This window comes from Mya arenaria, chromosome 1 (genome assembly GCF_026914265.1).
Source record: "Mya arenaria isolate MELC-2E11 chromosome 1, ASM2691426v1".
NCBI lineage: Eukaryota > Metazoa > Mollusca > Bivalvia > Myida > Myidae > Mya > Mya arenaria.
The window spans coordinates 1985032-1999655 of NC_069122.1; the positions used below are offsets into that span (position 1 = coordinate 1985032).

The following is a 14624-nucleotide window of genomic DNA, read 5'->3' on the forward strand; positions in this document are numbered from 1 at the left end:
GTCAACAAACAACAAGGAAAATGCAGTTTTGCTTTGTAAGGATCTCCGAGAAATGCTCGGTCGAGGTGGCTTCAGACTTACAAAGTGGATGTCGAACTGCCAAGAAGTTGTTGATTCAATCCCACCGGAAGAGCGAGCAAAACCGTCCCTAACGTGAAAAGCGTCTACACGAAGAGGAGTTTTATCTGTAGCGAGCTCCTTATACGATCCGTTAGGATTTGTAGCTCCAGTGACATTGATTCCGAAGTTGATACTACAGAACGCATGTCGTCAAGGCTTAACGTGGGATCAAAAACTTAATGAATCCGACATAGAAAAGTGGTGTGATTGGCTTACAAATTTGCCAAAGTTGTCATCTGTCAAAATTGAAAGGTGTCTAAAGGCGGGTGACCTTGATATCTCGTCATGCAATGTAGAGCTGCATATGTTCAGTGATGCTTCACAATACGCCTACGGAGCAGCAGCATACGTTAAGATATATGACAGACAAGGAAACGGCAAATGTTCATTTGTGATGGGGAAATCTAGGTTAGCGCCCATCAAGACCCTAACCATACCGAGACTTGAATTAGCAGCTGCAGTAGTATCGGTAAGATTGTATCAGATGCTGATTAAAGAACTGGACACAAAAGTCGACAACTGCTATTTTTGGACAGACTCAATGATTGTTCTAGGGTATGTTCGAAATACTTCACGGCGTTTTAAGACGTATGTAGCTAACAGGTTAGCTCTTATTCATGAACTGACTTCCCCAAATGATTGGAGGCACGTGCCCACAAACATGAATCCAGCTGACTTAGCTTCCAGGGGTGAACACCCGGAGGAAGGTGGTAAACTTTTTATATGTTTGAACGGACCAAAATTTCTGAACATGGAGAAAGATGATTGGCCACATAAACCTGATGGAATCACGACGGAGTACGAAGATGTTGAAATGAAACCAGCTGTAGTGACTAGTATGGTCCAGTCTCAATGCCAGGACGTGGTATCTGATATCCTAAACAGATATTCAGATTGGTATAAACTGCAACGAGCTGTTGCTTGGCTGCTTAGGTTGAAGACATTTATGATACACAGATACTTGAAACATGAAACAAAGGAGATTTTCACTGGTGGTTGTTTGTCACTGAGAGAAATTAAAACTGCTAGGAAGTTGATACTAATGAAGGTGCAGGAAAGTGCCTACGGTGACGAATTTAGTAAACTGACTTCAAATAAGAAGATAGCAACATCAAGCTCGTTAGTAAAACTGTGTCCAGTGCTTAATGAGGGTCTGTTACGAGTTGGCGGGCGATTTCAGTACACTAAATTTTCCGAGGATAGCAAACATCCGATCATTTTACCAAGCAAACACCACGTGACAGAACTTATAGTACGGAAATATCACGAGGTTAATCATCACATGGGAGCTCATCATGTATTATCATTGACTCGACCGTCGTATTGGATAATTCACGGAATAAGGACAGTGAAACATGTAGTCAGTGCATGCATGGATTGTAAACGGCGCTTCAGGAAAACACAACGACAACAGATGGCACTGTTGCCAGTTGAGAGGCTTACTCCGGACAAACCTCCATTTACGTATGTTGGTGTGGACTATTTCGTGCCTATGTATGTCAAGGTAGGTCGTAGCCAACAGAAACGATACGGGTGCCTGTTTACCTGCTTGGCGACACGAGCAGTACATATTGAAATCGCACATAGTTTAGGAACAGACTCGTTTGTATGTGCATTGCAACGTTTCATGAGTAGAAGGGGAAAACCAGAAAAGATTTTCAGCGATAATGGTACTAATTTTACTTTCGGAGAAAGGGAATTAAGAGCAGAAATTGCCGAATGGAACCAGAGTCGTATCATGAATGAATTGGTGCAGAAAGACATAGAATGGCAGTTCATTCCTCCATATGCGAGTCATATAGGTGGAGTGTGGGAAAGACTGGTTCAGTCAGTAAAGAGAGCCTTAAAATCGGTAGTCAAAGAGCAGCTTTTGAATGACGAAGCACTAAATACTCTCATGACGGAGACAGAAAAGATTGTAAATGACAGACCGATTACAAAGGTAAGTGATGATAGCAGAGATCCAGAAGCACTATCGTCGAACCAACTGTTGCTTTTGCGCCAAAATAGGTGTATACCACTTGGTGGCTTTAGCAGGAATGACAATTATTGTAAGCGTTGGTGGCGTCAAGCTTAGTATCTTGCAGACGTATTCTGGCGACGTTGGGTAAAAGAGTATGTACCAAATCTTCTTGAGAGGCAAAAATGGCAAGATGTACAACGAAATATCGAGGTAAATGACCTTGTTCTGGTGTATGATGAGTCACTACCACGTGGATGTTGGCCTCTTGGACTGGTAAACGAGGTAAGTAAGGGACGAGACGGTTTGGTTCGCTCATGTAGGGTACGTGTGAATGGATCAGTGAAGGTGAGACCTATTACGAAGTTATGTCTGCTAGAAAACAGTGCATAAACACGTTCATGTTTAAAACGATAGAAGGGTAGAAGTAGTTTTCAATTAAGCCGTTGGTCTTGTAGTGTATGTTGGTTGGTAAGTATACAACATGTATTTGTGTACGTCTTATAATCACGCATTGTATAACCTTAAGATCCTATTTTGTTTTTGGAGCATTTAATTTTTAGTTGCTTTAGGTAAATTATTGAATGAACTTCAAAATGAAGGTTTATTGAGGGGCGATGTGCCGCAGCTAGGAATATGTTTATTAAATTCATCAGCTTTGTAGGTCGCTAACGAGTATGATTCATTGTAGTAATAATAGAACAAATTAATCAGACCCATTGTTTAGATTATTTGCTTGGGATATGCAAGATACGTATACAATATATATTTAGCATGGTTACCATGAGAATGTTTTGTGTTTTGATTGTCTGGCAGCTGCGAGGGCTCTGGGCGAAAGTAAATTTGGTCAGTAAGAGAGGTGCGAGTGAAAAGACATGAATGAATGTTTGGGCTTTGTTAAATAAATCGGAATACGTACCAATGTTTAGTAAGTTATATTTTGTAACATTTTTGTTTTGTTTTTATAAATGAAGTTAATCTACAATTATATATATAACGGAAAGGTTAGTTAAGGCAATTTTTGATAGCTACAAAACTTCAGAGCATTTTCGTAACTTTAAGTATTTTTTAAATGTCCTGAAAATACTCTGTGAACATCTATTTGCTATGTTAATTGCATTATTTGGATTATTATTGTGTATATGATGTATGTGTCTTGATTATTGTGTTTGGGTTATTTCAGATAACCGTCCATACGTTCATACGTTCCTTAGATTTCATTTACGTTCGTATACGTACAATAGCGTTAAGATGAGTTCCATTACGTACTGTTTTGCTGACTGATTGACTGTTTGATTGTATGGAATAAATGTGAACGAGTATATTACAACGAGTTCCGGTTTATTATGTGAAAAAGCAGATCCCGCGGTTTAGTGAATTTGAAACCGCGACACACAAAATGTTTTTTTTATTATTTATGGTGTGATGATTCACAGATAAACGAAAACCATTGTATATGTATTTTTAAACAACGCCTTATTGACGAATATTTACAGCAATGGCAAAGAAATGTCAACACAAATGGTATTTTAACTGTGTATAGAGAACTTAAAACCTCATTTGAATTTGAATTCGACCTTATTTAGAAAATATCGTGTCAAGAAATCTAAGAAATGCTGTAACAAAATTATTTGTTCCCATAATTTAATGATGCACTCTTACTCCCAAATAAGATTTACCACAATTAATAATTTTGTTTTAATCTCCCAGAAAGGACGAATAAATGTCAAAAATAATATGTTGTTATGAAGGATACTGAGTTGAATATGAAAGAAATGAGCATAAAAAACGGTATTTCGACCTTATGGAACAATAGTAGACCACAGTAAATCTTTTAGCATTCAGCAATCGTTTAATATTCTTGCGTTTTCTGCTATTAAATAAACTGCTACAATATTGTTCTCAGTAATTAACATTTCCCGCACATACATTATTTAGTAAGTAGTTAAAGGTTTATCAATTAAAATTTATGTTTGTTATACCTTTATATGTATTGATTTTTAATAAGAGTGTCACTTTAAGAATACATACTGGCTGATATGATAGACTAGAAAGAAACTTGCGTCATTGTCAATTATGTGCTTCTAATGAATTAGAAGATTAGTAGCACTATATGTTAAAGTGTCCACCATATGTTCTGTTAAGACAAAAACATATTAGACGTAATTATAGAGTTAGACCTAGTATGTTTTTACTTGTCCAGCTGTTTCATACACAAAATGAATCTGAAGCATTTATGTTAGGTAAATATATATCGGAAGCATTTAAGATTCGATATACTTTATTAATGAATATATAAACAATATCATTAATTGTTCATCGTAATAAGTAGATTTTACATACTCATTTAGAATATTTTTAAATAAAAGTCACCTTTTTGTAATGATATTTAGTTCTATATTTGTCATGTATTTACTTATATATTGAAAGTGATGACATAATAATTTTGTCAATTTAGATTAATGTGTGCATTCGCAAGTGGAAAATATTTCAACGCCGTTGGCTTTTTCAATATTTTTGAAGCATAGATGGCGTTTTCACTTTGTAATTGTTCATTAATTTCATTTGCTATATGAACGATTCTTTAATACACATTTTTCAAATGATTAATCCTGTCCCTCACAACTTTTATATAAATAAATAAATAAAATTAATACGTACGGAGACAAATTTTTCATTGTAAATATTTCAAAGAATGTTCTCTCCATTTTATTCAGTAACTTACGCGCTCCTTAATTTTATCAAAAAGGGAGAACAGTACACAATAATCACTCTTACAAGTATGTTTTCTTCTTATAAATCAATGTTTCTTTTTGGCGGTAAATAGAGTTAAAAGTCGCTGCATTAAAATTCTTAGGACCAATTGTATGCCGAAATCAGTGAAGGATTCCTGTCGAAAAATATCGCATTATAGGTCAGAACTGCTTCTTGGATATTTTATATAATAGTGAAGGGTAATTGTCCTTTTTTCTGATATTTGATCCTTGAATTGTCGTATTTTCAAGGGCATTAACAGGTCTTTGAAATGAACGCTTTCGAAACAGTTGGTTCCCTTACAATCACCAAAGTGATTATGGAGCGATGTCTAGCAATCTAGCACTGTTAAATATGAGTATCTTGTTTTCCATAAGCATTCGAAGGTAATAGATCAACATATGAACGCGGAATTGATTGTGAATTGTTAATTTACACACCCCTATGTGTCCCTAATAACATTGCTGGTAATTCAGCTCAGGACAGTTAAACTCACCAGACAAACATTTAAATACTGTTTATCCGAACACCGTTTATCCGAAATTGTCCCCGTTTCGATATTATTTCTCGATCCCGAGTTCGTTTTATCTTAGTTTAATTAAAAATCAGGCTTAACCATGATCATAGGTTTAATCCGATCATTTATCCGAACTCGCTATTTCGAAATTATCGTTTCTTCGAAGTTAAAATAACCGTCCATTTTCGATATTTCATACTTCTTTGTCAATCCTCGTTTCAAAATAAGTCATCTCATTTTCACTCCATCCGACAAATGCAAGCTACATATAATGAGCGATTTATTTTGGATGGAGTTAACATGTCATTTGCATATAACTGATGAATATCATTTAAAATGTCTCAACCGATGCCGAACACTCCGGAAAAAACGCCCGATAACCAACCCGGGATACTATCTGGTACGGAATTGAACGGGAAGGTTTTTTTAGCAGCGCAACAATTCAAAACGACATGAAATCATTCTTCAAAAAGTGTTTACCCGAATGATTCTGAGTTAACTAAGTTTATGTTCAGTGCATGTACACTTAACGATGCAACATGTTGGCAATTTGTAGCCGACATTGCAATCTTCATGACTAAAAAGTTTACGTCACCATTAATCGTCTGCCAGAAATTTCAAATCATCCGGTTGACCAGTTTTCTAAAATATGCATAAGAGCACATAAGCAACTGAAAATCCTTCAAGGACGAAGCAACTTTTTGGCAATGAACACTTATCTTATGATGTTCAAATCTTTTATCAGAACAATTTTATTTAATGTTAATGCACATACGCATGTCATTGACAGCTTAACGTTTAAGACGGTGTATAAGGATTTTAAAATATAAAGGTGTTTTAATACTCAAATTAGCAGTTTTTTGTGTTCGGCCGATGTTTGCTAGGTTGTATCATGAGTCATTTACATGCCACCCACTTGATATTCGCTTGGAATATTCGCTCCATATATTTAATACTATATTGAAGCAATCTTGGAAGAGTGTTCGTAACCAAGGGCCTTCCAGCCAGCTTAATGGAAACCTTTACCTTCAAGCACTGTTTAGTGCACCCCATTACTTAACTGTAATTAAAGGCAATAAAGATTAGATGCGACATTGCATTTCTAGGAAATTACAGTATATATCTTGTGAATGTACAGTAGGATATTTGAGTTTGGCTTCCGGCTGATTTGAACTTGATTTACAAAATAAAATGACCAATTTAACGTAATACAATACATTTTTTTCATAAATAACCAAACAGACCACTATATATAAATACTTATAATGAATTTAATTGGCATCTTATATAATTCTTACTACTTGTACTCCTATTAAGTTTCATGTGAAAAAATACTGTAGCAAATCTGGAATAATTTCTCTTTTGGTCTATCAATAATTCTTTAGATTTAGTTAATGATTTTGAAAGTAGACGGTATAAGGTCTTAGTGCTTAATACTTATGTCTTTTCAACGCTCTATACATCTATTCCACAATCTTTAGTTACAAACACATTGACTCCTCTTGCGAGGGAGAAAAGTACTTATATGACAGTTCATGTTAAAAAAGGTTTTTTACTTATGATCGCACAGATAAATATATCTACTGGACATGCACAGATGTCATTGAAGTTTTAAATTTTGTACTTAATAATCATTTTCTAAAATTCGGTAAATGTTTATATGAACAAAAAATGGGCATTCCAATGGGTGCCAATTATGCACCTTTACTTGCAGACCTCTTTTTATTCTGCTATGAAAGTCTAAGTCTGGAGATCTCGCTCTTGTTGATAAATTCAATAGCACTTTTAGATATATTGATGATATTCTAAGTTTAGATAATCCTGTGTTTACAGATAATATTCAATCGATATACCTTCACAATTGCAACTTAATAACTCTAATACCGGTACATCCGATTTAAAAGCATCCTATTTAGATCTGCAACTCGAAGTAAAGGAAGTTATATTGAGTATCAATCTTTATGATAAACGTGATGATTTTAATTTTAAAATAATGAATAACCCTTCTTTAGATGGATATATTCCTAGTTCACCATCTTTTGGCGTTTTTATTGCACAGCTGATCAGATTTTCTTGAATATATACAGATGGTTGCCCAGTGCCATTAAACAGGGTTTTTGTTTAAACTTTTTGCTACTGAGCTTGTTTCGGTAGTTTTTCGCAAAAATATTGTGAAGTGAGAAAGACTTTCTGATTGTCCAGTCGCTGACAAAATGGTTCATATACAGATAAACAGCAATTTATTGCATTAAATGTTTATAATTTAACTCATTTTCTGATAAATGTTTTTCGATCATCCATTTGCAACATTGACAATACAAGCTTACAATGCCATTATAACGTTGTATAAAAACCGTTTGTTTTGAACTTTGGCAATTACGTTTAATTATTTAAATACTCACAATATACAAAATTGCGGCAGACAGGATGTCATTTGATAATATATGTAAAATTAAAACATATTTTAAACATGTATGTATTAAACTAAATGCCTGGCATTCATTCAATAATATATGTATAGTAAACTATTAATATAGGCTTTTTTGCGGTTACATGTATTTGCATGATTCAACGAATACAAGTTTTGCGGACGGGCTGTGCCAATTTGTGTCATACAAATAGCTTCAACACACATATGAATAAAGCATATAATCATAATATATCTGTATAGAAATACTTCGCAATATAATCACTGTTAAAATTCAGATAAAATTCTTTTTCATATAATTTGTTCATCTCGCCAACACATGTAACAAAATATGTATTGTTCAACTCCTGCATAGAATAGTACCTCAAATCTACGATTTAAACAAACTGAAACTTAATAAATATTTGCCTTCAACGCCCACTAAGATGTTGATGAAGGCTCTTAACTATATTTTGTTAAAAAGATAAAAAGCTAATAATTATAATTAAGTTCAAAACTAAACATTATCAATTTCATTGAACAGTCGCATTATTTTATACAATGTTATAACATTTGACTGCACACGATGCAGTCGAGATATGTTATGCACGTCATACACTAAGCGTCTTATACTTTAGGTGTCTTTAAATAGGTTGATCAAGTTTCGCAATAAACAATTGAAATACCATACTAAACACCTTATGGACAGACTTAAAGTAAGTTTCGTTTCCACGAAGCAGGTAGATGCAGTGTTGTCGGTGTGTCAATAAATAATATTATTCATTATAAAAAAATATCTGAAGAGATAAATAAAAGTTTTTATTATAAAAAATATCAGAAGAGAAAAAAACTTATACATGTTTGTCTTAAAGCTGCACACTCAAATATTAACCGTTTTTCCAACTTTTTTTTATTTTTTGTCTTGGAATTAGAAAATATTTACGTAAATATCTACAAACCAATGATAAAAGACTGCTGACAAAAGATCAGATCGCAGATTTTCATATTTCCATTCCAAATTTCATGTTTTGGCTTAAACCGTTACTAACGTTAAGAAAAATGCATAAAAAATCAATGTTGGCATGGAAATATATAAAGCTGCGATCTTTTGTCAGCAGTCTTTCATCCCTGGTTTGCAGTTATTTACGTAAAAATTTGCTCGTTCCAAGACAAAAAGTTGTCAAAACGTTCAATCTGTGAGTGTGCAACTTTAAAGGGTCACGCAAAACGTATTGCTTAAATTGCTTAGTTGCTCGTTACGAGACATTATATTGAAAATGACTTAGTTGTAAGGTATATATAGTGTGTTATTACTGGCCAAATAATGCACAGGTGTCAGAGAACATTGTCGCGTTAAACATTAAAGGCAACCTTTACAAAACCTCAAATGTCAATTATTAACAATATCACCACACGTGTAAACATTTGTTAAATCTCAGCCAAGAATTATTACCTATTTAAAAAGCAAAACTAACTAGAATTTGTATTTACCTATCTAGATTTTGGCATTGCATGCATTATACACTGCATACTTTTTGGGATTTTCTCATAATTATTTAAAAAGCGGCATCTTGTTATCAGTGCCCTACCGTTAACAGTGTGGCATAGTCTATGAAGCAACTGATCTCTATTCGTTATAACACGTTTTATAGCACTATATGTGCAACACAACTATCGTACTCTCTCATCATGCAGTTTTATTTTAATATTCAATACAAGCACGTTACATAATGTACGTATCAATCACAGCAGAAAGGCACTATTATAATGCATATAAATTATCTAATTAATTAAAAGCAATATGCTTCAATAAAGGTATCCTACATATTTGTTTAAAATTGTTACACTTTTGCATTTGGTTTAAAACCTGACAGTTGGATTGAATCTAGCTGGTTCACTCAGTGGTCAGGAAATGGGAATATCCGCAATATGTGACATATTTTGGCCTTAGATATTTCTTAAGTTGACAGCATGAGGAAACTAGTTGGTCACTCGCCGTGGCCAGTGTAGTATAAAAACAGAGAATATTTCTAAAAACTTTTAAAAACACATTCTTAACGTATTACTTAAAAAGGGACTCTGCTGAATAACCCAGTTTGTATTCGTATCGAGTTTGTTGTTCTCCCTTAGTTATTGACATAAACTGAAAATACGGAAAAGTGTTAAAATAGAACTTGAACTGTAACTTGAAGAATAATTTCTCTAACTTAGTAGAGACATCTTATGTTGTAAATATATGCAACTTATTATTAAGAAATATTAATAAAAACTGTATTAATCGTAGTGGAGGTTGTTGTATAAGAAAAGTGAAGACGGTAAAACTTTGAAGAACCTGGGTTTAAAAAAACAACGTTATAACGTAATAAGTTAAAAAGCGTAGGGCAAGACGATATCATTCATTATTCTAAACCAGCATGTCAACCACAAGCATTTAACAATTTTTGTCGTTTAAACTATGATGTATTATTCTAATTAATAATGTGTGTGCTCATTAATCTCTGACGATATGACACATAACCTTCTTGAAGGTGATAAAAATTAATGTACATAAAATACGCAACGGTTGCTAAAGAGCGCAACGCTCATAAGAATTTACCAAGAGCAAGAACGTTTAATTATTTAAATACTAACAATGAGATTTAGAATAACATTGACGATGATTTTATTTCAAGATGGCCGACTCTTACCATTAATCGACTTAAGATTTTATCTTAACTAGTTAAGAAACCTCCGAGTATTTTCGTTTCGCCAATCTTTATTGCAAATTGTGACCGATTTCATTTTGAAATGCATCATTACGGAAACATTTCTCTTGAGGCAAAAGCAAAACCTACAACACCAAATGTACTAAATTATTTATTTAATCATATTGTAGAAAAAATGCTACTTTCATCCTACGTCGTGATTTTGATTGTCTTAAAAGTATCTTTGTCTAACGAAACACAAGGTATCGACGCAGTTGCCAACATTGAATTTAAGTAAAGCAAGTAACACGGAAATAACTGAGTCGAAGATACCTAAGTCGGAGATACCCGAGTCAAAAAAAAATATTCTGAAAACGAACCAAGAAGGAACGTTGCAAAGGGTAGTCGATTTAACTAACCATAATAAAGAAGTGAGCATTGTCAAAGACCCTGGAATGCAAAACACACTTAGTTTGCAACAGAACGCAAATTATTGGACAGCTGGAAAGTCACTTTGCCATCCAGAAACATCATGTGACTTCTATGGCACCTCCTATATGTGGTGCTACACGAATGTCAGCACGCAGAAATGGGACTACTGCTGTACAGGTGCGTGTGAAAGACGAAGCAAAAACTACCTTTGGTGCCCGTCGGGAAACACATGGCAATACTGTGGCAGCCCCGGTACAAAGAACATAGATAACAAAAAACTATCTGCCAACGAGTCCTTGCGGTCTCTACCTTGATGTCGACTCCAAAACAAAATACTATTGGTGTTATGTGGATATTTTTAAAAACTACAAAAGAGCCGGCAGCCTGGAATTCCTTGTGGATATAACAAGGAAAGCTTCAAATGGTACTGGACCGGATACTTCATTCAGAGTGGGAAGTGGGACTACGGCAAATAATAAAATCGATATATTTTGAGCCAGCATGAGACACTTCTAAAACCGAACATGAGGAACATGTACCTATAGAGTAAAACTGAGCCATTATGACATCAGATAAGGAGAACACATTAAGAAAGGTCATGTTCATGTCTTATAAATATATCAACAGAGGCATCTGGGTTATAAAGGTACAAATTTAGTTATAACTGTTATGATTTTGAACATTAAAGTGTAATTGTTTCTACGTATGACCGATCAATGTCTTTCCTAGCAAATATACTAGTATTATAGGTGGCTTCCTATACTTCTTATACTTTCCCCGTTATATTTGTGTAAGGCATTACAAAATACAGTATATTATACTAAAAAAGAATATGTTTAAGAGTTCAGAACAACACTTTCAGACGCATTTCGGATGTTCATCATGAACAAATGTGTACTTTGAGTTTATAAGGTATGTATTATTGTATGTATGTTAGATTAAAGTAAGAAGATTACAGTTTACAGTCATTTGTTGTTGTAGGTTTTGCTTTGCCTTAACAGAAATGTTTCTGTTATGAAGCATTCCAAAATAAAATCGGTCACAATTTGCAATAAAGATTGGCGAAACGAAAATGCTCATATATTGTTGCACTATAAAACACGAAACCAACAGAGATAGAATATTATAACACAACGTCATGTTTTCCTAAGAACAATTCAAATCATGTAATGTTAGTCTCAGAGGTTCCAATAGATGTATAGGAACAATAAACAATTCCTCGAGAATATTCCACACAATTTACCAATATTCATGTAGAAACAGGGCAATCATAAATGAAACCACATCGGCGAACACGAGGCTTGTCACATGATTATGTACCTTGAAAAGAATTGTGATGTGAAGGGCAAAATGGCAACTCCAATTAATTGCATTTGCATCGTTTACAGCTTGCCGGTTCTTTTGAAAATATTTTCATTCATGGGCTACGTACATCCCGGACAAGAATTATTGCATCCTTTGACTTCGAGGGGTGACCTTGACCTTTGATGAAAAGACCCGGGGCGGTATTCATATAACTTCTTAAGATAAGATGTTGACTTAAGTGTGGCGTTTTTCCCTAAGTTTAACATTTTTTTCCTAAGTTTTATTCATAAAACTTCTTATCTTAAGAATTTCCTAAATTTTTCATAAATCGGGCAAAGTTAAGACAACGCTGGAGGGGTCTTAACTAGTAAAGAAAAATTCTTAAGTCGTTTAATGGTAAGAGCCGGCCATCTTGAAATGAAATCATCGTCAATGTTATTTTAAATCTCATTGTAAGTATTTATACAACGTGGTTACAACTGACTGGTGCATAATCATGGGGATCAAATGGTGGTGATTGTGGTCATGCTACGGCTGTTGATGTTAATATGCTGCTGTTGCTGCTGCTCCTGATAGTTGAGATTATCATGATAATGATGATGACAATGATAAATGACGGCGACGATGATGATTATGCAGATGCTGCTGCTGCTGCTGCTGATGATGCTGCTGCTGCTGATAATGATGATGATGGTGATTGTGGTGATGGTGATAGTGGGGATGATGATGATGATGATGATGATGATGATGATGATGATGATGATGATGATGATGATGATGATGATGATGATGATGATGATGGTGGTGGTGGTGGTGGTGGTGGTGGTGGTGGTGTTGATGATGATGATGATGATGATGATGATGATGATGATGATGATGATGATGATGATGATGATGATGATTTTTTAAATACTTTATCTGAGATAATTTCTTAATTAAAATGCATTTGTTTGGCTGACAACATTTTGTGAGTACATCAATTCAGCTTTACCTATTTATACGAGAAAAGTTTGATTTTTAAGAATCACATTAGCAAAAGAAATGTATTGTTACATAACGTTTTGTATTTTTTTGTTAAACTAAAATGAATTGTCTTTTGAATTGTTAAATAGACATAATAAAAGTGCTATCTATGCTCGAACATCGAAAAACTGCTTCGTTACGTAAAGTCACAATATCAATTAAACCGATTTTACCCTTTTTCAACATCTTGTTGTCATTTAAACTATGATGTATTATTCTGTTAACTAATGTATGTGCTCAATAATCTCTGACAATGTGACACATAACCTTCATGAAGGTGTAAATAATTATTGTAAAATACTTACATATATATGTACTAAATTATTTATTTAATCATATCGTAGAAAAAAGATGCTACTATCATCCTAAGTCGTGATTTTGATTATCTTAAAAGTATCTTTGGCTAACGAAACACAAGGTATCGACGCAGTTGCCAACATTGAATTTAAGTAAAGCAAGTAACACGGAAATAACTGAGTCGAAGATACCTAAGTCGGAGATACCCGAGTCAAAAATAACTATTCTGAAAACGAACCAACAGGGAACGTTGCAAAGGGTAGTCGATTTAACTAACCAAAGTTATTGGACAGCTGGAAATTCACTTTGCCATCCAGACACACCATTTGACTTCTATGGCACCTCCTATAAGTGGTGCTACACGGATATCAGCATGCAGAAATGGGACTTCTGCTGTACAGGTGCGTGTGAAAGACGAAGCAAAAACTACTTTTGGTGCCCGTCGGGAAACACATGGCAATACTGTGGCAGCCCCGGTACAAAGGCCATAGATAACACAAGTTGTCTACCAACGAGTCCTTGCGGTCTCCACCTTGATGTCGACTCCAAAACAACATACTATTGGTGTTATGTGGATATGCTTAAAAACTACAAAAGATGCTGTCAGCCTGGGTTTCCTTGTGGATATAACAAGGAAAGCTTCAAATGGTGCTGGACCGGATACTTGATTCAGAGTGGGAAGTGGGACTATTGCAAATAATAAAATCGATATATTCTGAGCCAGCATAAGACACTTCTAAAAACGAACACGAGGAACATGTACCTATTTTCGAAACTAATACATATAGAGTAAAACTGAGCCATTATGACATCAGATAAGGAGAACACATTAAGAAAGGTCATGTCCATGTCTTATAAATATATCAACAGAGGCATCTGGGTTATAAAGGCACACATTTAATTATAACTGTTATGATTTTGAACATTAAAGTGTAATTGTTGGGTCAGGTTGGTCAGCGATAATAAATACATGTGTCTGGTTAATTTAGTATTCTGTTTATAATGTAATCATTCTGTAATGTTTTTAGGAAATAAAATCAAATCATACTGTTATGAAATTGGGTGGTCAGTGTATATAAACACAATTCAATGTTTTATACTTTAATAACGATATACATCTCATGA

General features: G+C 34.4%; 1 protein-coding gene across 1 annotated transcript; it reads left to right on the top strand.

Moving 5' to 3' along the window:
- The first annotated feature begins 52 nt into the window (after positions 1 to 52).
- Positions 53 to 13990, top strand: LOC128235151 (uncharacterized). Its single transcript, XM_052949894.1, has 4 exons — positions 53 to 153; positions 373 to 2062; positions 10944 to 11126; positions 13793 to 13990. The coding sequence occupies exons 1-4, from the start codon at positions 53 to 55 to the stop codon at positions 13988 to 13990; spliced, it is 2172 nt and encodes a 723-aa protein (XP_052805854.1).
- The last annotated feature ends 634 nt before the right edge of the window (positions 13991 to 14624 follow it).

What these genes read in the sequence shown, in the direction of transcription:
- LOC128235151 (XM_052949894.1), top strand. Translation starts at nt 53, where the DNA reads ATGCTCGGTCGAGGTGGCTTCAGACTTACAAAGTGGATGTCGAACTGC. An exon ending in ATGACAGACCGATTACAAAG is followed by an intron (nt 2,063 to 10,943) that starts GTAAGTGATGAT and finishes ATTATTGGACAG; the next exon opens with CTGGAAAGTCACTTTGCCAT. An exon ending in GCAATACTGTGGCAGCCCCG is followed by an intron (nt 11,127 to 13,792) that starts GTACAAAGAACA and finishes GTTATTGGACAG; the next exon opens with CTGGAAATTCACTTTGCCAT.